Source organism: Dendrobates tinctorius, unplaced genomic scaffold (assembly GCF_039654945.1).
Source record: "Dendrobates tinctorius isolate UK_male_01 unplaced genomic scaffold, ASM3965494v1 ptg000007l, whole genome shotgun sequence".
NCBI lineage: Eukaryota > Metazoa > Chordata > Amphibia > Anura > Dendrobatidae > Dendrobates > Dendrobates tinctorius.
Window position 1 is genome coordinate 30,168,831 of NW_027361675.1, and position 22,315 is coordinate 30,191,145.

At 43.6% G+C, this 22,315-nt stretch overlaps 1 protein-coding gene across 8 annotated transcripts in view; it reads left to right on the forward strand.

Moving 5' to 3' along the window:
* OGG1 (8-oxoguanine DNA glycosylase) overlaps nucleotides 1-22,217 on the forward strand; it is a 38,129-nt gene extending 15,912 nt beyond the window's left edge. For 7 of the 8 annotated variants that reach the window (XM_073573092.1, XM_073573083.1, XM_073573109.1 and 4 more), the window contains exons 3-8: nucleotides 11,778-12,160; nucleotides 12,848-13,027; nucleotides 16,257-16,435; nucleotides 16,786-16,933; nucleotides 18,019-18,068; nucleotides 22,061-22,217. In XM_073573092.1, coding sequence (XP_073429193.1) covers nucleotides 11,778-12,160; nucleotides 12,848-13,027; nucleotides 16,257-16,435; nucleotides 16,786-16,933; nucleotides 18,019-18,068; nucleotides 22,061-22,144 — 1,024 coding nt within the window. In that variant the 3' untranslated portion in view covers nucleotides 22,145-22,217. Of the gene's footprint in view, nucleotides 1-11,777; nucleotides 12,161-12,847; nucleotides 13,032-16,256; nucleotides 16,436-16,785; nucleotides 16,934-18,018; nucleotides 18,069-22,060 lie in introns of all 8 variants that reach the window. The other variant, XM_073573074.1, reaches the window with a different exon arrangement.
* Nucleotides 22,218-22,315: the final 98 nt, after the last annotated feature.

Sequence of the window (22,315 nt, forward strand, 5' to 3'; positions counted from 1 at the left end):
ACTACTGGCATTTATAGTGCGCCAGCACAACACATCTAATAAAATACTTCAAATTCGAAAGCCTGATAATTTGATAGTAACCACAACTGATGATATACTGCAATGTTTCCATGATTACTATAAAACATTATATAGCTCCATGGGTAGTTTCAGCACTTTGGAATGTCTTGAATACTTATCAGATGTGGAGTTTCCCACGTTAGGCCCTACTCAACAAGCCTTTCTGCATGCAGACTTTACTATAGAGGAAATAAATGGAGCTATTGCAGATCTAGCCTCTGGGAAAGCACCTGGGCCGGATGGGTTTCCCAAAGAAATGTACAGGAAGTATTTGGATTTTTTGGTGCCACTCCTCCTAAAGGTGTTTTCGGGAAACTTGGGAGAGAGGCTCTCTACCAGACTCCTTGTATGAGGCAAATATAATTCTTAAAGAGGGGAAAGACCCCCCCCCCTTGACTGTGGATCATATCTCCCCATATCGCTGGTAAATGTGGACTATAAGATCATCATTAAGATCCTGGCCACTAGACTGAATTCCGTGATACTTGAAATAATACATCAAGACCAAACCGGTTTTATGCCCGGGAAGAATATGTCTATTAATATTAGGAGAGTTCAGTCGGTGCTTCAGTACAGCTCCCTGGTGCCAGATAATAAGTGGGCCTTGGCCTCGTTAGACGCAGCTAAAGCCTTTGACTCCCTTGAGTGGTCCTTCTTATCTGCTTGTTTACAAAAATATGGTTTTGGTTCTAAATTTCGGAAGTGGATTGGCGCAATGTATATGAAACCAAAAGCCCGAATAATAATAAATAACTCTATATCCGAATCATTCTGTTTGGCAAGGGGAACACGTTAGGGATGTCCCCTCTCCCCAGCCCTCTTTGCTATCACGATCGAAGCACTGGCGATATGTAAAAGATCCACTCCGGTCATTAAGGGTATAGATATAGCGGGCCGTTTGGACACCAATGGCTTATATGCTGACAACATGGTAATATTCATGGATAACACAGAAGAAACGTTACTACATGTGATTGCCACAATAGACAAATTTAGGAATTATTCGGGATTATATATAAACTGGGATAAATTCGCTTTAATGCCTCTCTTCCACGGTCCAATAGATCACCTTGAAACGTTATTTCGACTGCCTATTATAACTAGTTTTAAATACCTGGGAATAAATATCACAAAAAACAGTAAACTTGATTGACAACGCAATATTCTCCCACTGTTGGAACTTGTCAAGCTCAAATTTGCTATTTGGAGCAAATTACTATTATCTGTCTCTGGACATATGAACTTAATAAAAATGATCCTACTCCCAAAGCTTAATCATTCCCTCCAAAATAGTGCAGTATTGATCCCTAAATTCTCTTTCTCAGGTCTAATTTCATTGACATCATCCTTTATATGGGGAAAGACCAGACCCAAACGCAAACTGTCCACCTTACATAGGTCTAGACAGAGGGGGGGGGAGCGGCGTTGCCGGATTTCTTTTTATATTATTTGGCTGGGCAGATCAGAGCCTTGAGTAAATGAATGCCCAATAATTATCTACCTAACTCGGAGAGCCATTTGGCCCATGCTGCAGGGACTAACTGCTTGTTTGACTTTTTAGGAATAGATAAACCTAATGTCTCTGGTTTATTACCCCTGCTTCGTTTGTCCAGGTCGGTCTGGAGACAATTTAAACAAGTGGTTCGTTTTGATGGCATCATGAAAATGCCATTATGGAATAATACATATTTCCAATGTTATTAAATCACCCATCTACTCAATTCTGGGTCTCACATAACGTCTCCTCGGTCAATGATCTATACGAATACAATGTCCTAATGTCCTTTGAACAAATGCAAGCCAAATATAGTATCCCGAGGTCCCAATTTTTCGCTATCTACAGCTTAGATCAGCAATTCAATCAAATTTACGCAGTATAAATTCGACCCAAGTACTATCGTCCTTCCCTTTAATAGGGATTCTTAAGTCATAGGGCCCCCAGGGTCTTATTTCTGCTTTATATACACATATGTTGTCTGTGGGTACCGATTCAGTTTCACTGACAATAAGAGGGAAATGGAAACTTCTCATCTCTGACATTCAAGATGAGGATTAGGAAGAGATTCTTGAATCTCCAACCAAGGTGTCTCCATCGGCTAATAACAGGATGACTCCACTATATATAGTACACCAGTCTTATCTGACTCCGTTGTGATTATTTAAAATGGGATGGTCTCAATCTTCAGAATGCCCAAGATGTCATACAATTGATGCGGATTTTATACATATGGTGTGGGGGTGCCCAATTATCCTATCCTTCTGGAAAGAGATAACTTCATTGTTGACCTCCCTTATATGCACTCCTGTTCCTCTTAACCCGTTGGTGTGTCTGTTTGGTGTGCTAGAGGAAGAGATTTGAGGGCACCATGTTAAAACTTTCCTACGTGAGACACTTTTCTTAGCCAGGAAAATATTGGCCTTGCGTTGGATGGGTAATATACATCCATCTCTTAGAGCTTGGATTGAGTTGGTGAATTCAGTTATACCTTACAAGTGGACAATGTACCAAAATAGGGGTTGCCAGGGAAAGTTTAATAAGATTTGGGACGTGTGGAATACTTCTCACCTTACTATATCAACATGTAGACAATAGTTTGATACCATCATAATAGCTGTAGTGAAGAATACATTGATTCACACTTTATAGTTTCATAATGTCATTAGCATTGTGGAGGTTGTTTATGGCAGCAGGATAGTAGTAGTTTTAGTTTTATGGTCGATATGTTGAATGTAATGTATCACTTTGAGTTATGCATAGCCAAACATAGAATAACGATAATTCTCTCAAAAAACAGGTGTGAATCAGATGGCCCTTATTTAAGGGTGAAGCCAGGACATGTACATGCATTTCTCCTTGAAAGCCTGAGAAATATGGGTTGTTTGAGACACTGTTCAGAAGAACAGCATACTTTGATTATAAGTTTTACCCTCTCCAATCAACTTTTAAAAGAAGTGCATACAATGATAGGCTGTTCATCTAAAATGATCGCCAATGCTCTAAAATGGAAAGCCAGATAGTTAGTCAAACGACACCCAAACTCTGCATTAAAGTCACAGTATGATCTGAAGACGTTGAAGCATGGTGGTGCAAGAATCATGATATGGGCATGTCTGTCTTACTATGGTGCCAGACCTATTTAATGCATACCAGGAATCATGGACCAGTTTGCATACATTAAAACACTTGAGTAGGTCATCTTGCCTTACACTGAAGAGGATATGCCCTTGAAATGGGGGGTTCAACAAGACGGCGACCCTAAACACACAAGTAAATGAGCAAAATCTTGGTTCATGTCCAACAAAATTGAGATTGAGTGGCCAGCCCAATCCCCGGACCTTATTCCAATAGAACACGTGAGGTGACATTAAAAATGCAGTTTCTGAGGCAAAGCCAACAAATGCCAAAAAATTGTGGGATGTAGTCAATGCATCCTGGGCTGGAATAACTGACAGGTGCCAAAAGTTGGTTGACTCTATGCATCATAGATGTGAACCAGTTCTAAAAAACTATGGGTATACAAAAACTAAATATTATGTTAGTGATTCACAGGAATGCTAAAACCACAAAAAATAGTACATATGAGTTTGTAAACACATGCAGACACTGCTATTTTTTTGAACAGCCCAATGTTCATTTTTTGTTATTTTCTGTAAAGAAGTTAAAAATTATATACATTTCTCATCATGCCTTTAATTAGAGAACAGTGTGCAATGTTCCCAATGCATGAAAATAAAAAGTAGTATAAAGATTGGATGATTAACGCATGTTTTTGAACACACTGTTCTTATTTTGAACACTATTGTAAAATACCTCTTCCAGGCTCTGGGGAGGATAGTGCCTGGTAGATAACTCTGCCTCCAGAGTTACCAGTGTGATGAGTAATGACCGCTCTCTGCGCTCCTGATCTCACTGCAGAACTCTTTGTGATCATACCTGATACATCTGCAGATTTCTCTCAGCTTCAGCCTCCAGCTCACAAGGAGACAGGGTTGTAGCAACAAATGTGATTGCAAGAAAGCAAATTAAATTTCTTTATCGCTTCATTAGGGGACACAGGTAACCATGGGTGTATATACGCTGCTGTCGCCAGGAGGCTGACACTATGCAAAAAAAGGAAAATACCTCCTCCTCTGCAGTTTACACCCACCGACTGCCAACAAGCTCGCCAGTTTTAGCTTAGTTTTAGCTTCCAGGTTTCTCCTTCTACAGTGTAAGCGGGTGTAATCCTCACCCTGTTTTCTCCACAATTATGCGACTGAGACAACAGTGTGGTGTCACCCACATCTTCCACTATCAGACCCGCAAGTCAGGACCTAGTCCTTTGTCACCTCAGTGCTTCAGGGTGATTCCCGGTGGCCGGTCCTTGCCTTTTTCCCACCCCACCCCTTTACTCTGAGCGGGCTGGGAGGAAGACTGTGGTCACCCATGGTGGCATTCCCCCTTCTTGTGTGGGGTCGACACCGTCCGGACCCACAACGGTGTGGGATGGAGGATCCCATATTCCAGTGACCCTCATCCACCCGGGGGCTCCTGACTACATCCTCAGGAGCGAAGAAGGATTTGGGACTCACTTTTGAGGTACGTCCCTGTCCTCCCCGTGGTCCTGTTTACGAACCTTCCGTGTCCTACCCTGACCCCACAGGACCCTCCCTTCCATCAGAGTTTTCTGTCTCTGAATTTAATGGCATGGCTACTTAGGCCGCCATTCTGAGAGAGGCCGGGTTCTTTCTCCTCAGGTTATACAGATCAGGATAAATCATAAACGCCCGATTCCTCGTGTTTTTTCTGTTGATATTTCAAAGTCTTCAGACCCTTCTATAGTCTGGCCTTAATTCCGGTCTCACCCTCAGTACTCTTAAGGGTCAGGCCTCCACACTTTCAGTTCCCTTAAAGTGAAATCTCGCCTCTCATCCCCAGGTCAACAATTTCCTTCAGGGCGTTGCTCGCCTGGTGCCCCCATATCGTCCTCTGGTAGAGCTGTGGGATTTTAATGTCATACTAGGTGTTCGTCAGCAGCCTTCTTTTAAACCCATTCAGGACATTATGTTCTCCTTATTTTCATGGAAGGTTTCCTTTTTTGACGAGGCACCATATCCAACGGGCGAGTCTCTGTGCTGGCAGCACTATCTTGCTGCTCTCTATTTTTTTTTCTCTTTTGCATCAGGACATGCTGGTTCTCAGACCTGTTCCTTCATCCCTGCCTAAGGTAGACATTAATGTAAGGTTTGTTCTATCTTCTCTCTACATTTTCCAGTCCATTTTTGGAGAAGTCTCTTCTCAGGCTGGATTTGGTCAGAGCCCCTCATTTCTATCCCTCAAGAACGGCTTCTTTTCGACACTCTGACTCCTCGGTTGTCCTTTCTGAGGGTTGTCCTATGGGGCTTCCTGCTTCCAATTCTACCATTGCCCGATGGATTTGCTCGGCAATCCGGGAGGTGTTGTTTCACACATCAGTTTTTTGAAATCCGTCAAAATCCTCCGTTGTGCAAAAAAAACGGATCCGCCATTTTGCTTGGCGGATCCGTTTTTTCCCATTGAGTTGGATTACCGGCGGATATTGACGGCTGGCCATCCGTTCGATCCGTTTTTTTGCGGATCCGCCAAAATTTTGGCGTCCGCCGACATGCCTGAACGGACGATGCAACGTTTTTCGGCGGCCGGATCCGTATTTGACATTGCGCATGCCCGGAGGATTTGCCTCGCTCGGAAATTTAACCCTAAACTCTGTTCTGGCGGTGAAAAAATTCTCTCTATCTCTCTCTCTCCCATTGACTGACATGCCCTTCAGGGTGTAAGGGCTCGTTCCACCCAGGTGGTGGGGGCTTCCTGGGCCATTTGCCACTAAGCCACTGTTTATCAGATTGGCAAGGCCCCGACCTGGTCTTCTTTTCACATGTTTACAAGGTTCTACAGGTTCTTACCCATGCCTGGGCTGAGTCTGGCTTGGGCAGAAAGGTTTTGCAAACGACGGTCGCCCGCCGTTTTACTTAATTTGTTCTACTTAGTTAATTTCCCATACTTGAGACTGCTTTGGGACGTCTCATGGTTACCTGTGTCCCCCAATGAAGTGATAAAGAAAGAGGGATTTTTGGTAATCCCATAGAATGTAAGTCCACAAGGACAGGGTCCTCTCCCCTCTGTACAAGTCTGTCATTGTAAATTTGTTTACTGTTAACGATATCTATAACTTTGTATGTAACCATAAGTAAATAATAATAATAATAATCACTGTAAAATCTTTTTCTTGGAGCCTTCATTGGGGGACACTGAACCCTCCCTAGTTTTGTGCTTTATTTGGGCCTACTTGCCTTTCTGTAGGCTTTTGTACATAGTTTTTCTGTTATCGGTGCTTCTCCTACTGCTTTGCTACTAACTGACGAGCTTGGTGCTAGTCGGTGAGTGTATACTGCAGAGGATGAGCTATTTTCTTTTTTTTTGCATAGTATCGTATTCTTAGCGACAGCGGCATACACCCATTGTTACCTGTGTCCCCCAATGAAGGCTCCAAGAAAGAGATTTTATGGTGAGTACCAAAAATCCCTCTTTCTCCTGCTCTGTGTTAGTTACTTGTCTCACTGTTAACTCCCCTTCATGTAACATAATCTCTAGAGGCTGAGTTATCCTCCCTAGATCCAGGAAAAGGCTATTTAAATTAAGTGATTAAAAGATTATTTCTCAACAACAAGACATCTGACATGAGACACATACAGTGAAAGAAATAATTATTTGATCCCTTGCTGATTTTGTAAGTTTGCCCACTGACAATAACATAAGTCCATAATTTTAAGAGTAGGTTAATGTCACAAAAAGGGGGGTGACCTTTGGCCAGCACATGGCTATCACATGTGCAGGGCGGCTTATCTTAGTTATCCCACCGCTGCCTCAATGTGATGAAAACAGCAAGCTAGTCTTGACCTATCAATTTACCGCAGGGGGGCTTATTTTAGATAGCCCACCGCTGCCAACAATGTGTTACATATTGCTGGGATTTATGTATATCCCGCTTTCCAGTTCCGCTTTGGAGCTTGCAGCTCTCCGTTGTCCCCCTTACCGTCAGGTCAGTCAGGGAACTGCACCAAGGGTAATTAGTCGCCGGACAGGCCGCTTGTTGTGCACTTGCTATTTGGCTGCGGCCAGAGCATTTATAATTCCCTTGCTGCAGCGTGCCTATCAGCTTACAAAACCCCTTCCATTACTGCCAGCTTGCCCATCTAGCCCAGACACACTTCGCTGCCACCAGCTCCGATTTCTATATTAATATTTAAATTAAAAAAGAGGGTCCGAAGCCAACACAACTTAGTAGCGTAATCAACTACAGGCACGTGGACATTCAGTATAGAGCATAGAGACAAACTAGTAATTTTATATTTTACTCCAAAAAGGTAAGCAGTGTTTACAGAAGGTATAACAAATTTTTTTTAAAAGTTGAGACAATTAAAAGTATGTACAAAGCGATTACAAATAAAACAGGGTTAAACGAGAAAAACACTCACATGGTACTTAGATCATTCCAGGCTAACCAGGCTGGGAGTGGGGCGACATATCAAAATGCATGGAGGGTCTTGAGGCAACAGCGTCCAGGCAGCAACTATCTGGGTTGGACTGGGGGAAAGTAACTTATACTTCTGGGTCATGACATCACTAAAGTGGGTTGAGTCACCACCGCCCTCCCATTTTCCAGAGTTACAGATTTGGTTCTGAAATCTTATAATGATCAGAACCTGGAGCTGGAGAACCTAGCAGAATAAAGGCAGACCCATCATTCATCTTATATTGAAATTAGCTTCCGAATGACTCCAAACTCGGACTATCCCCCTCTGTTCAGGAGAAATCCATTTCTGAGGTTCTTTTGGTGCTGGAATTTAGCAAAAGGCGCGGTAGGGAAGCTCTTATCGAAGCACGTCCCGGATATGTATCTGTCATTTTTCTATCATAAACTGGCGTTGCATTATGTTGAATAGTTAGATCCTAAACCCCATCCATTTTAAGGGCCCGTTACACATAGCGATATCGCTAGCAATATCGCTGTAACGTCACTGGTTTTGTGACGTAGCAGCGATATTGCTAGTGATATCGCTACATGTGATACCTCCGACTGGCTCCCCCCACTGATTATCGCTGATCGCGCGGCCTGGGCCATTTCTCGTCGGGCACTTCCTGCGGCGCCGACGAGTGACGCGTGGATGCGGGCGGGAGGATGTCAGGATCGCCGTGTCTGACAGGTAAGTAGCAACCCCCGACCGCTGCTATGTTGCTGGTGAGATCTGCCTGTTTGGCAGCTCACTAGCGACCACTTAGCGATGCACCAGCAATCCATATCGTTGTCGGGATCGCTGGTGCATCGCTAAGTGTAACGGTACCCTTAAGGTACTGTCACACTTAGCGATGGACCAGCGATCCCGGCCAGCGATATGACGCTGTCAGGATCGCTGGTACATCGCTAAGTGGTCGCTAGTGAGCTGCCACATAGGCAGATCTCACCAGCGACATCGCTGGGGACGGGGATCGCTACTTACCTGTCACACCCGGCGATCCTGCGTCCTCCTGCCCGCCTCCATGCGTCGCTCGTCGTCACAGCAGGAAGCGCCGCAGGAAGCTGACGACGAGAAACAGTCCTGAACGTTCTCGCGCGATCAGCGATAACCAGCGGGGGAGCCGGTCGTAGGTAAGTATCACACACAGAGATATCGCTAGCAATATCGCTATAATGTCACTAGTTATAGCGTTATTGCTAGCGATATCTCTTAGTGTGACTGGCCCTTTAGTCTCCGAGCACATGCTGGACAGACAAAGGAAATTCTCTCTGCTAATTAACATTCCATGGGGGGAGGGGAAGAGGAGGAAGGAGTGAGTGAGCTGGAGTTTCAGGTTACATGCAGTCAGAGGACTAGAGCTGCAGGCATGACAGGCAGTAGGAAGGAAGGTGGGGGGGTCAAACCCTCACCACTGGTATAGTAGAGTTAAGTATGTGAGGAAAGTTCTGGAAAAAGTGTAGAGTGGAAGATTCCGGAAGGTGTGATAACAAGGAAAATCATACGTCATTTTATACATTATCGTGACAGTTAATTTTAACATTGAGAGTGAATATCAAAAATAAAATCCAGAAAATCACATTGTATAAATTATATAAATTTATTTCCATTTCGCAGTGAGAAATAAGTATTTGATCCCCGGGGTAGCACAGTGGCTCAGTGGTTAGCACTGCAGCCTTGCAGCGCTGGGGTCCTGGGTTCAAATCCCACCAAGGACAACATCTGCAAGTTGTTTGTTCTCCCCGTGTTTGCGTGGGTTTCCGCCAGGTACTCAGGTTTCCTCCCACATTACAATGACAATGATAGGAAATTTAGATTGTGAGCCCCATCGGGGACAGCGATGATAATGTGTGCAAACTGTGTAAAGTGCTGCGGAATATGTTAGCGCTATATAAAAATAAAGATTATTATCCCCTACCAACCATTAAGAGTTCTGGCTCCTATAGACAGTTAGATGCTCCTAATCCTTTTATTATTTAAAAATAAAGATTATTATTATCTCCTACCAACCATTAAGAGTTCTGGCTCCTATAGACCAGTTAGATGCTCCTAATCAACTCATTACCTGCATTAAAGATAGCTGTCTTACATAGTCACCTTTAAAAAGACTCCCTGTTCACAGACTCAGTCAGACTCTAACTTCTACAACATGGGCAAGACCAAAGAGCTTTCTAAGGATGTCAGGGACAAGATCATAGACCTGCACAAAGCTGGAATGGGCTACAAAACCATAAATAAGACGCTGGGTGAGAAGGAGACAACTGTTGGTGCAACAGTAAGAAAATGGAAGAAATACAAAATGACTGTCAATCGACATCGATCGGGAGGCACCATGCAAAATCTCACCTCGTGGGGTATCCTTGATCATTAGGAAGGTGAGAGATCAGTCTAAAATTACACTTGTTAATGATCTCAAGGCAGCTGGGACCACAGTCACCAAGAAAACCAAAATCCTGCAGTGCCTGCAAGGTCCCCCTGCTCAAGAAAGCACATGTGCAGGCTCATTTGAAGTTTGTAAATGAACACCTGGGTGATTCTGTGAGTGATTGGGAGAAGGTGCTGTAGTCAGATGAGACAAAAATTGAGGTCTTTGGCATTAACTCAACTTGTCATGTTTGGAGGAAGAGAAATGCTGCCTATGACCCAAAAAACACCATCCCCACTGTCAAGCATGGAGGTGGAAACATTATGTTTTGGGGGTGTTTCTCTACTAAGGGCACAGGATTACTTCACTGCATCTATGGGAGGATGGATGGAGCCATGTTCCGTAAAATCCTGAGTGACAACCTTTCCTCCGCCAGGACATTAAAAATGGGTCTTGTCTGGGTCTTCCAACAAGACAATGACCCAAAATATACAGCCAAGGCAACAAAGGAGTGGCACAAAAAGAAGCACATTAAGGTCATGGAATAGTCTAGCCAGACTCCAGACCTTAATCCCATAGAAAACTTTTGGAGGGAGTTGAAGCTCTGAGTTGCCAAGCGACAGCCTCAAAATCTTAATGATTTAGAGATGATCTGCAGAGAGGAGTGGACCAAAATTCCTCCTGACAATTGTGCAAACCTCATCATCATCTACAAAAAAAAAGTCTGACTGCTGTGCTTGCCAACAAGGGTTTTGCCACCAAGTATTAAGTCTTGTTTGCCAGAGGGATCAAATGCTTATTTCTCAATGCAAAATGCAAGTAAATTTATATAATTTATACAATGTGATTTTCTGGATTTTATTTTTGATAGTCTATCTCTCAATGTTAAAATTAACCCACCCTTAAAATTATAGACTGTTCACGTCTTTGTTAGTGGGCAAACTTACAAAATCAGCAAGGGATCAAACACTTATTTCATTCACTGTAGGTACGACTTTTCTCAGCATCCTATAGCCTGTATGCGCATATTAATATATTGATAGGTCAAATGTGGCTACAGATTCCCTTTAAAGCAGGGTTCCCCAGCTCCAGTCCTCAAGGCCCACCAACAGATCATGTTTTCAGGATTTCCTTTGTATTGCACAGGTGAAGCAATTATCACTTGAGCAATACTAAGGAAATCCTGAAAACATGATCTGTTGGTGGGCCTTGAGGACTGGAGCTGGGGAACCCTGCTTTAAAGGGTAAGTTACCCTACTTTCCTTGACTGCCAAATCTGCCTAATTATAATAGCAGGAGTCACACCTCCACCTGTGCTTTAGTTAGATTGTCATTAAGGCACTTTAAAAAGCTATTATATAACAATGTACTTAATGCGGTCATCGTGATATTTTATGTATATTCAGAATGAACTAAGTGTATCTCTGACTGCTGAGTTACCAATTTGCTTAGTTATGTAGCGACAAATCTCCCGATATAGCTACACTGACTTGTTGTTCAATGTCCTGGGAGAGCTAATTGACAAATCATCTGTAAAAGAAACTGCTTAAAGGGATTTTCCACTTTTAGAAAAGTAAAGCTCAAATTTTTCCTATCATGTAACATAACAAAATCAGAAAATACTCACCTTCCCCTGGTCCTGTGTTTGTTCCCTGTTTTGGCTGCAGGGATGAGGTCACATTGACAGCTCACATCACCGCTGCAGCCAGTCATTGAGCTCAGTAGTGAACAACCCCTTCAAGAAATAAAGCTGAAAGTTTATCAGGGCATATTGAAAAGTTCACGTTTAAATCATTCTTGTTTGTCATGAAACATTTAGGTGGAAAGAACACAGTCCCGGCTACTGGACAGGGGTATTACATGAACGGGTGTGGACCCTGACTCAGAAAGATGGCCACTTATGGTACACAGTGTATCCCTGCCCAGAGACAACAGATAGTGAGTTTGAAAAAGAAGTCCGAAGAAGGCCCCTCAAGCGAAAACTGCCCCACACTGTCTCTGACACAATAAAGCAAGAAAAAGACACAACAAAGCAGGAAAATGAGGATGTATCAGGAGATTGTGTCTCCCCAAGTGCTAACTGTAAGAAAGACAGTGAGATTTTACAGAATTACTTTCAATTGCAAGTCAATCTCAATGAACTCTACAATCAATGGGGAAAGTCTGACAAGAACTTTCTGAAGGTAGCAAAGGAATTTCCAGGTAATATTCGGAATATTACACTCCACATTTGCCCTTGTCAACCAACAGTAATATCTAAAACATTTGCTACATCTAGATATCACTATTACGTACTGGTTATGGTTCACTGTGATGTTCTCTGACGACCAAATGTGTGCAGTACTAGTAGTCACACATGCCCAGTAGCTCAGTCCGCTTCACCCCCATCATTATGAAGACAGAGTGATTCTTATCATTGGGCAGGCAAGCAAATAAGAATTCGCATACTAGTAGCTTTGTTTCACCAGCACTGGACACAGTAACTATTAGGTAACACCAGGTGGCCTCTAAAGGGACCTCGTCAGTACAGAATGACTGTTCAAACTAAGTACAGGGGCTCGATGCTTCACTGCAGGGCCAATCATTTATATGCACCTCCCTACCTGCTTGATTTCCTTCTATCTCTACCCTTCTCTGTCTCTATGAAGCCAGACCTTTCAATAAAATATGGGGGGGGTAAAGATAGAGGGACAGCAAGCAGGTGGGAAGGTGTATATGAATGATTGGTCCCACTTTGAAGCTCCAAGCGGCAGGACTTAGTTTGAACAGTCATTCTGTGCTGAGAGTCCCTTTAGCAAGTATGTACCAGCAATATCTACCCAGAGAAGCTTGTATTTTCTGTCTTGTGATTCTCATTTATGGCATGAGTATGCATGGTCTCTCTTCCAGGAATTCGAGTTTTGCGGCAGGATCCTGTAGAATGCCTTTTTTCTTTCATCTGTACCTCCAACAACCACATTTCTCGCATCACTGGAATGATTGAGCGCCTGTGCACTGCTTTAGGAAAAAGGCTATGCCAGCTTGACTTGGTGGAGTACTATTCATTTCCCACACTTCATACACTGGCAGGCAGGTAACATGCCAGTCATTATTTGGGGGCTGTCTATATGTTAGTGGGCAAGTTTGCAAAATTATGCACATTTACAATGGGTACGGAAATTATTCAGACCCCTTTAAATTTTTCACTCTTGAAAAAAGTTCATATTTTTCTCGTTAATGTACACTCTGCACCCCATATTGACTGAAAAAAAAACCAAATGTAGAAATATTTGCTAATTTATAAAAAAAAAAAAAAAAAATGAAATATCACATGGTCATAAGTATTCAGAGCCTTTACTCAGTATTGAGTAGAAGCACCATTTTGCGCTAGAACAGCCATGAGTCGTCTTGGGAATGATGCAACAAGTTTTTCACACCTAGATTTAGGGATCTTCTGCCATTCTTCCTTGCAGATCCTTTTCAGTTCCGTCAGGTTGGATGGTGAATGTTGGTAGACAGCCATTTTCAGATCTCTCCAGAGATGCTCAATTGGGTTTAGGTCAGGGCTCTGGCTGGGCTAGTCAAGAATGGACACAGAGTTGTTCTGAAGCCACTCCTTTGTTATTTTTGCTGTGTGCTTAGGGTCATTTGTCTTGTTGGAAGGTGAACCTTTGGCCAAGTCTGAGGTCCAGAGCACTCTGGAAGAGGTTTTCATCCAGGATATCTCTGTACTTGCCCGCATTCATGTTTCCTTGAATTGCAACCAGTCATCCTGTCCCTGCATCTGAAAAACACCCCCATAGCATGATGCTGCCACCACCATGTTTCACTTTTGGGATTGTATGTATTGTCAGGTGATGAGCAGTGCCTGGTTTTCTCCACACATACCGCTTAGAACTTTTTACTGATAATTCTATCTTCATCTCATCAGACCAGAGAATCTTATTTCTCATAGTCTGGGAGTCCTTCATGTGTTTTCTAGCAAACTCTATGTGAGCTTTCATATGTCTGACACTGAGGTGGGGCTTCCATCGGACCACTCTGCCATAAAGGCCTGTATGGTGAAAGGCTTCAGTGATAGTTGACTTTGTGGAACTTTCTCCCATCTCCCTACTGCATCTGTGGAGCTCAGCCACAGTGATCTTGGGGTTCTTCTTTACCTCTTTAACCAAGGCTCTTCTCCCACAATTGCTCAGTTTGGCTGGACGGCCAGGTCTAGGAAGACTTCTGGTGGTCCCAAACTTCTGACATTTAAGGATTAGGGAGGCCACTCTGCTCTTAGGAACTTTGAGTATTGCAGAAATTCTTTTGTAACCTTGGCCAAATGTGTGCCTTGCCACAATTCTGTCTTTGAGCTCCTTGGCCAGTTCCTTTGTCCTCATGATTCTCATTTGGCCTGACATTCACTGTGAACTGTGAGGTCTTATATAGACAGGTGTGTACCTTTACAAATCAAGTCCTATCAGTTTAATTAAACACAGCTGGACTCCAATTAAGGAGTAGAACCATCTTAAGGAGGATCACAAAGAAATGGACAGCATATGACTTAAATATGAGCGTCTGAGCAAAGGGTCTGAATACTTATGAACATGTGATATTTCAGTTTTTCTTTTTTAATAAATTTGCAAAAATTTCTACATTTCTGTTTTTTTTTCAGTCAAGATGACGTGCAGAGTGTGCATTAATGAGAAGAAAAAGAACTTTTTTGAATTTATCAAATGGCTGCAGTGAAACAAAGAGTGACAAACGTAAAGGGGTCTGAATACTTTCCGTACCCACTGTATGTACTGGTGGGGAAAAACTGCTCAGCATGTGTGATGGCTTCAAAGATAGTCTAGGGGTATGTGCACCAATGTCTTGTGCAAAGCAAACAAGTTTTTCAGCAGGAATACTCTTCGGGGCACACCAGCATCTTTTGTTGTGAAGTGTCTTTTCATTTTTGGTTATTTCATGTGATGTCTTTGGCCAACTGCATTTAAAAGAAAAAAGAAAATTTTGTATTGAAAATACTAGTGAGTGGCTTCAAAGCAGAAGCTCCCCGAAGAATGGTTTCAGTTACTTCTTTCAACCACTTCACATGTTTGGGAACTTGAAGTGGTGAAAACAAGTTCAAAAGACTGAATATATGAACAGCAATAGTTTTACACTACAATACATATATTCATTCTTTTTAGAATTTATTTAGCACTTTTTCAGGTGATCTATAGGACATAACCTACTGAAAATGACATTGTGTGCATATGCCCTAAGAATTCAAGTCTAGCATGTTGAACCAAGCCAATTAAAATGCTCTATACACGTTTAGACATTTGTTGGCAAAGGTGTGATTTAATGAACAGTACAATTATGTTAACGGGTGCTTACACTTTTTTTTTTGAGTTATAATGTCACCCACTCTGCAGAGGACCCCCACCTTGCGCAAAACACTTGTGACGTGCGCTGCTCAGGGTGCAAGAGAATGTCCATAAGCCCATACACAGCTTGATGTGCGTGTGTGGCATAGCCTTTTTAACAGACGTGAAGTTGAAATAAAAAGAAGGCTTGCTGTTTGAGAAATTCCAATCCTGCATTGCCTATAAGGTTATAGAAAGAGTTTTTATAATTCACAAGACAAGAGTCCGTATCATTCATTATACTTAATTTCTACACAGTTATGTCTATAGTGTGAAGAATAAAATCTGGGATGCACATAGTCAGAACCCAATTTAAAAAATGCGATAGTCTGCATGGATACCATTATGCGTCTACGGTATTCTCATTTGCATTTGATTTTAGTTTATTGTGTATCTTTTAACCCTAGTCTAAAAATCTGTATTCAGTGCCCTGACACAGATGACCCCTAGTGTGTCACCTAGGTATAAGACACTAGATTTCTAGATGTACTTGACTTAATGTTATATACTCAGCTAAATTACATATACTAAACATAACTCCAGATATCTTATCTTTTTTTAAAAAGTTTTCTGCCTCCAGATTTTACAATACAAACTGCATGCACGATGTAATAGATCTTAAATCGGATGAGGCTGGTTTACGTCATTGAAAATCCATGTTAGAATCTCTGTATATTCCTTTTTGAAAGTTTTCTCACCTCATTTTAAAATGGAGAGTGGGGGAGCTCATTAGTTCAAGTATATTAATGACCTAAACTCCCTGCCCACCTCGGAGTCTCTCCTCCCTGCTGCTGAAATCTCACATTGCTCAGTACAAGCTGCAGCTGTGAGTCAGGCTGGGTGGGTACCGATTTGCAAGTTCAAATCATCATGTTTATATGACCAATGTAAGTTTGCCATGTTTTCAACTTGTGTTTACTTTGCAGCTGATGATATTGAGGCAAAGTTGCGAGATTTAGGTTTTGGTTACAGAGCAAAGTTTGTTAATGAGAGTGCCCGGGCAATTTTGCAAAAACAAGGTCCTGATTGGCTGGACAGCCTTCGACTGGCTCCCTATGAGGAAGCAAAGTCTGCATTATGTGCCCTGCCAGGGGTAGGAGCCAAAGTAAGTATGATTTATGGCCTGTCATTCAGCACAAGTAATAAAAATGATCATTACCGGTAAAAAGGTGTTATTATTCAGTTACTATAATCGTTCAGACCTTTAGCTACATATATTGTGTTGTATCAAATTGACATTGTTCAGTGGTGGCGGTAACGGGTGTAATTAGGGCAACATACATGGTGAAAAATGGCCAGATCTACTAGATAACAGCAGTATTATTAGGTTACATACTGAATGGTGGACCCTCTTGTGTGATTGATGAAGCTGCACAATTAGCCCCAGAATATATAATTAACCCATTGATATAGTTAGGATTTTAATTTGGTATACATTTTTTTTTTTTTTTTTAGGTTGCGGATTGTGTTTGCTTGATGGCTCTAGATAAACCAGAGGCTGTACCAGTGGATACTCACGTCTGGCAGATTGCAAAAAGAGACTATTTACCCAAGCTCGGTCAGGGTAACAAGACTCTCACAGAGCGGGTGTACCGGGAGATTGGTATGAACATTCAATTTGTGCTAGGAACTATTCGTGTCTTCTATGTAATAATTTATATGATTGTTTTCTAGTGCTTAGTGGGGGCACTCTTCTATGCACTGAGCCTATATAATTTTCTAGTGCTTAGTGGGGGCAGTCTTCTATGCACTGAGCCTATATAATTTTCTAGTGCTTAGTGGGGGCACTCTTCTATACATTGAGCCTATATAATTTTCTAGTGCTTAGTGGGGGCACTCTTCTATGCACTGAGCCTATATAATTTTCTAGGGCTTAGTGGGGGCACTCTTCTATACATTGAGCCTATATAATTTTCTAGTGCTTAGTGGGGGCACTCTTCTATGCACTGAGCCTATATAATTTTCTAGGGCTTAGTGGGGGCACTCTTCTATACATTGAGCCTATATAATTTTCTAGTACTTACTGGGGGCACTCTTCTATGCATTGAGCCTATATAATTTTCTAGTGCTTAATGGGGGCACTCTTCTATGCACGAGCCCATATAATTTTCTAGTGCTTAGTGGGGGCACTCTTCTATACATTGAGCCTATATAATTTTCTAGTGCTTAATGGGGGCACTCTTCTATGCACTGAGCCTATATAATTTTCTAATGCTTAGTGGGGGCACTCTTCTATGCACTGAGCCCATATAATTTTCTAGTGCATAGCGAGGGCACTCCTTTATGCTTTGAGCTTATACAATTTTCTAGTACGTAGTTAGAGCACCCTTTTATGCACTGAACGTCTACAATTTTGTAGACTTACACAAAAACGCAACTTTTTTACATGTAATGAAGCAAGAGCATGAGGCATAAATCAGTTTACTATATCGAATGCGGTTTTTTTTGTATACTTGTCTATGAAGTTGTGTAGCCTTGCACACTATACCATACACTTTCTTTGTGGTATAACAATATACACCTATCTGAAAAAGCCAAAAAAGGAGCATCTGTCAGATGGTTAATGAACCCATTACATACACTTAGCATGTATGACAGGCTTTTCCCAGTGTACATCACTAACTTGATGTGAACAAAGCCTGTCTCTGTTACTGTGTAATGTGTGTATTCCTCTCTGTTTTCTTCAAGGAGATTATTTTCACAGTCTCTGGGGTCCCTACGCTGGATGGGCTCAAGGGGTACGTCCATGTGTCTATTATACAGTTTTAAAGCACAAATATTAACATATTTGTATAAAACATTCTATAGCTTGTATAGTATTTAGTGGGAGGACATGTAGATGGCACTTTTTTATAAGGTGATTATCGGTTTTATTATGCTCGGTGAATATCAGTTTTGAATGTTAATAATTGTCCCCATTGATTAAAAACTACATTAAATTTTTTTCAAACGTGAAATAGGGTTCTAGAGTTTATTTCCAAAGCATGTTCTATTAGTTCTTTCTGGTTAATAGCATTGAGGGATACCGGACCGCCTGTTGGGCTATGCCCTCTCCTATTACACTAGGCACCTCAGTTTTAGCCTACTGTCCATAAGAGGCAGACATGACCTCTATTAGCTCTTCTGGACACTTTTTTTTTCCTTAATTCATTTTTTTTTTGTTTCTTTCCAGTTGATATGTAGGTTCTCCACTTTAGATCACAATCCAGGGAAGGAATACTGTGCACTCTACAGAAATGTGCCTCCCTGAGGATGCCTTTTACTGCCTGTCTTCCCCCATGGCTGAAGCCTCAGCTCAACTCTGAGGAGCTACTACCTTGCTACTACCTTGCTCCACTGTGACCCGCTAGGCATGTAGATTGACCTCTTTTTGATGCAGCTTTTTCGGCAGCAGGCTTAGCCTTATTTATTTTACTTGCTTATAGGGTTCTGCCTTTGTGGTGTCCTGGGTCAGCAAAGCCTACATGGGCTGTAAAAAGCACATTCACCAGGATTTATGTTCTATTTCCACAAGAGGATCTTCTCAACCTTCTATCTCATTTTGCTGCATGCTTCAAAGTTCTCTTTCAGAGTTTCTCTTGTGCCAACACTATTTGTGGCTCACGCTGTAGCTATTTCCTTTGGCTGATTTGTGCTCCACTTTGCTCAGATCCGTTTCCTCTGACTTGGCTTTCATAAAGCCCTTGCTTTGCCACTTGTTATAGGAGGCTAGTGCTTTGGAAATCATGACATCGTTAAAGAGGTTGTCAACTACTAGCACAACCGCTTCTTGAACTAATGCAGGGGTCTCAAACTCGGCAGAGTAAATGGGCTTCACATAAAAAAAAATTTGAGCTGGCGGGCCGCATTCCTTTCAAACCTAATACACCTCGTACACACACAGCTCTGCTCCGTCCACCTCGTACACACACGGCTCTGCTCCGTCCACCTCGTACACACACGGCTCTGCTCCGTCCGTACACCTCGTACACACGCGGCTCCCCTCCGTACACCTCGTACACACGCGGCTCCCCTCCGTACACCTCGTACACACGCGGCTCCCCTCCGTACACCTCGTACACACGCGGCTCCGCTCCGTACACCTCGTACACACGCGGCTCCGCTCCGTACACCTCGTACACACGCGGCTCCGCTCCGTACACCTCGTACACACGCGGCTCCGCTCCGTACACCTCGTACACACGCGGCTCCGCTCTGTACACCTCGTACACACGCGGCTCCGCTCCGTACACCTCGTACACACGCGGCTCCGCTCCGTACACCTCGTACACACGCGGCTCCGCTCCTTACACCTCGTACACGCGGCTCCGCTCCGTATACCTCGTACACACGCGGCTCTCCTCCGTACACACGCGGCTCCGCTCCGTACACCTCGTACACACGCGGCTCCGCTCCATACACCTCGTATACGCGGCTCCGCTCCGTACACCTCATGCATACGCGGCTCCGCTCCGTACACACGCGGCTCCGCTCCGTACACCTCGTACACACGCGGCTCCGCTCCGTACACCTCGTACACGCGGCTCCGCTCCGTATAACTCATGCATACGCGGCTCCACTCCGTACACCTCGTACACACGCGGCTCGGCTCCGTACACCTCGTACCCAGGCGGCGCGGCTCCGTACACCTCGTACCCACGCGGCTCGGCTCCGTACACCTCGTACCCACGCGGCTCGGCTCCGTACACCTCGTACCCACGCGGCTCGGCTCCGTACACCTCGTACCCACGCGGCTCGGCTCTGTACACCTCGTACCCACGCGGCTCGGCTCCGTACACCTCGTACCCACGCGGCTCGGCTCCGTACACCTCGTACCCACGCGGCTCGGCTCCGTACACCTCGTACCCACGCGGCTCGGCTCCGTACACCTCGTACCCACGCGGCTCGGCTCCGTACACCTCGTACCCACGCGGCTCGGCTCCGTACACCTCGTACCCACGCGGCTCGGCTCCGTACACCTCGTACCCACGCGGCTCGGCTCCGTACACCTCGTACCCACGCGGCTCGGCTCCGTACACCTCGTACCCACGCGGCTCGGCTCCGTACACCTCGTACCCACGCGGCTCGGCTCCGTACACCTCGAACCCACGCGGCTCTGCTACATCCACACTGTAAAATCTTCCTGACCCCACACGGAAACTTTACCTCATCCAGACCAGCACCATGACAACCAGCACAGCAGAGTCCTGTGCGCACAGAACACATAGTCCAGCCATATAGACACGGAGGCCCCTGATCATGTGACCCCTGACTTCTCCCCTCTCACAGGTCCTGTGCTCACAAAATACACAGCCCAGCCACATCATTGCAGGGTAGGCTGCAATGGGTCTATCGGCTCCGTGCAGTGCTGGAAAAATCCGGGCGGGACACGGGAGGGGGGTGTCAAGGAGGGGGATGTCAAAAACGGGACTGTCCCGCGGGAATCGGGAGGTTCGGAGCCATGAATTAGCCATGCGGTGCTGGAGATTCTTTTTGGTCTCTTTAACCTTTCTTCTTCCTGTTAGTTGGTGTGAACAAAATGACTCCTATCAAATTCTTCTTTCATTCCTAGGATTCGTCTGTCTTCATTCCAGTTTGGATGCAGCCTCACGTTCATCTCCTGGATATGGCACATTTCTGCCTTCTCCATACTGTTCTTTCATATGATGGCTTCTCACAAATAGGTTTAGACTCTCCCTCTGGGAGTGACGCATTACCTTTTTTTTTTTTTTCAGATATCCGGTGGAGCCTTGGGACATTAACCTGGTTTCGTGCTGAGGTCTTAGGACTCTCCTTTGAGTTTTTCACAGACTCTCCCTATAATTTTGTTTGTAGAAGGTTGCATTTCTGGTGGCTATAATCGACATACCCAGGGTGTGTGAGCTTGCTAGCATTTCCTGCAAGGTTCTCTTCCTTGTTCTCATTAGGACAGAGTGGTTTTTGTGTCCTGTGCTATTTTGTTTCCTTTGCGGGCCTCTTCTGCATCATTGTTGACATCAATCTCCCCTTCTTTTGCTGTTCTCCATCTATTCCCTGTAATTGTTCTCTCCACCATCTGTATCTCGTTAGGGCTATTTTAGCCTGTCTCTTCCTGCTCTTTTTGTGATCCTTGATAGGCTATCATTTCCAAATAGATGATGTCTATTATTGGAAGCCTACAAGGTCAAGGAAAAATTTCCACCTATTGTGTCACTGCTTATTCCACAGTGGCGGTAAGGGTCTCCTGGGCAGTCAGGCATATTGGGGTTTTATATTTCAGACCTGCAATGCTGCCCCTTGGGCCTTCATCCGCACCTTTCATCAGGTTTTACAAACCTCACTGTATGACTTCTGCTGATGCCAGTCTTAGGAGTAGGGAACTGCAGTCCACTGTCTACAAGCTGGTCCTCATCTGTTTTCTTTTTTTTTTGGGTCCTGTTTCCCACCTATTGGAACTAGTTTGGAATGTCCAATGGTTCAGTGTTTCTGAGTGCTATTAACAAAAAAATTGGACTTTTGTACTCTGTGTAAAAATCCCTTTCTCATTAAATACATTGGGGAACATTCTAATCCTGGTGGTCTTGTGGCCTATGTGTTCTTTTCTGAGTTCAAGTAATGATGGTTCTGGGCTACCTAGTGATTGAGGGAAAGGTATAGCCCATCTGGCGGAGCCAACACTTTTTTTTTTTCCCACCTAGTGTTGAACATCCTAGTAGCAGGGTGTATACAAAAATCAAATTTTGTATTGTTACTGAATTTTTTCCTTTTTCAGGTGTTGTTTTGTTCAGATCTTAGGAAATTCCAGAGTGCAGCAGACCAACCAAAAGCACAGGCAAAAAAGAAGTTAAAAGGATGAAATACATGTAGTTTTTTCTTTTATATAAATGGTCTATATACAAAACATTAAATAAAGAAATCAATTAAAATAATGAATTACTCTGCCTTTGTGATTTTTGCTCGTGGTCCTTATAAACATTTCTTCTCTTTTCTCTTCTCCTTTTTGTTATTTAGTTTAACAGGTTGGCAA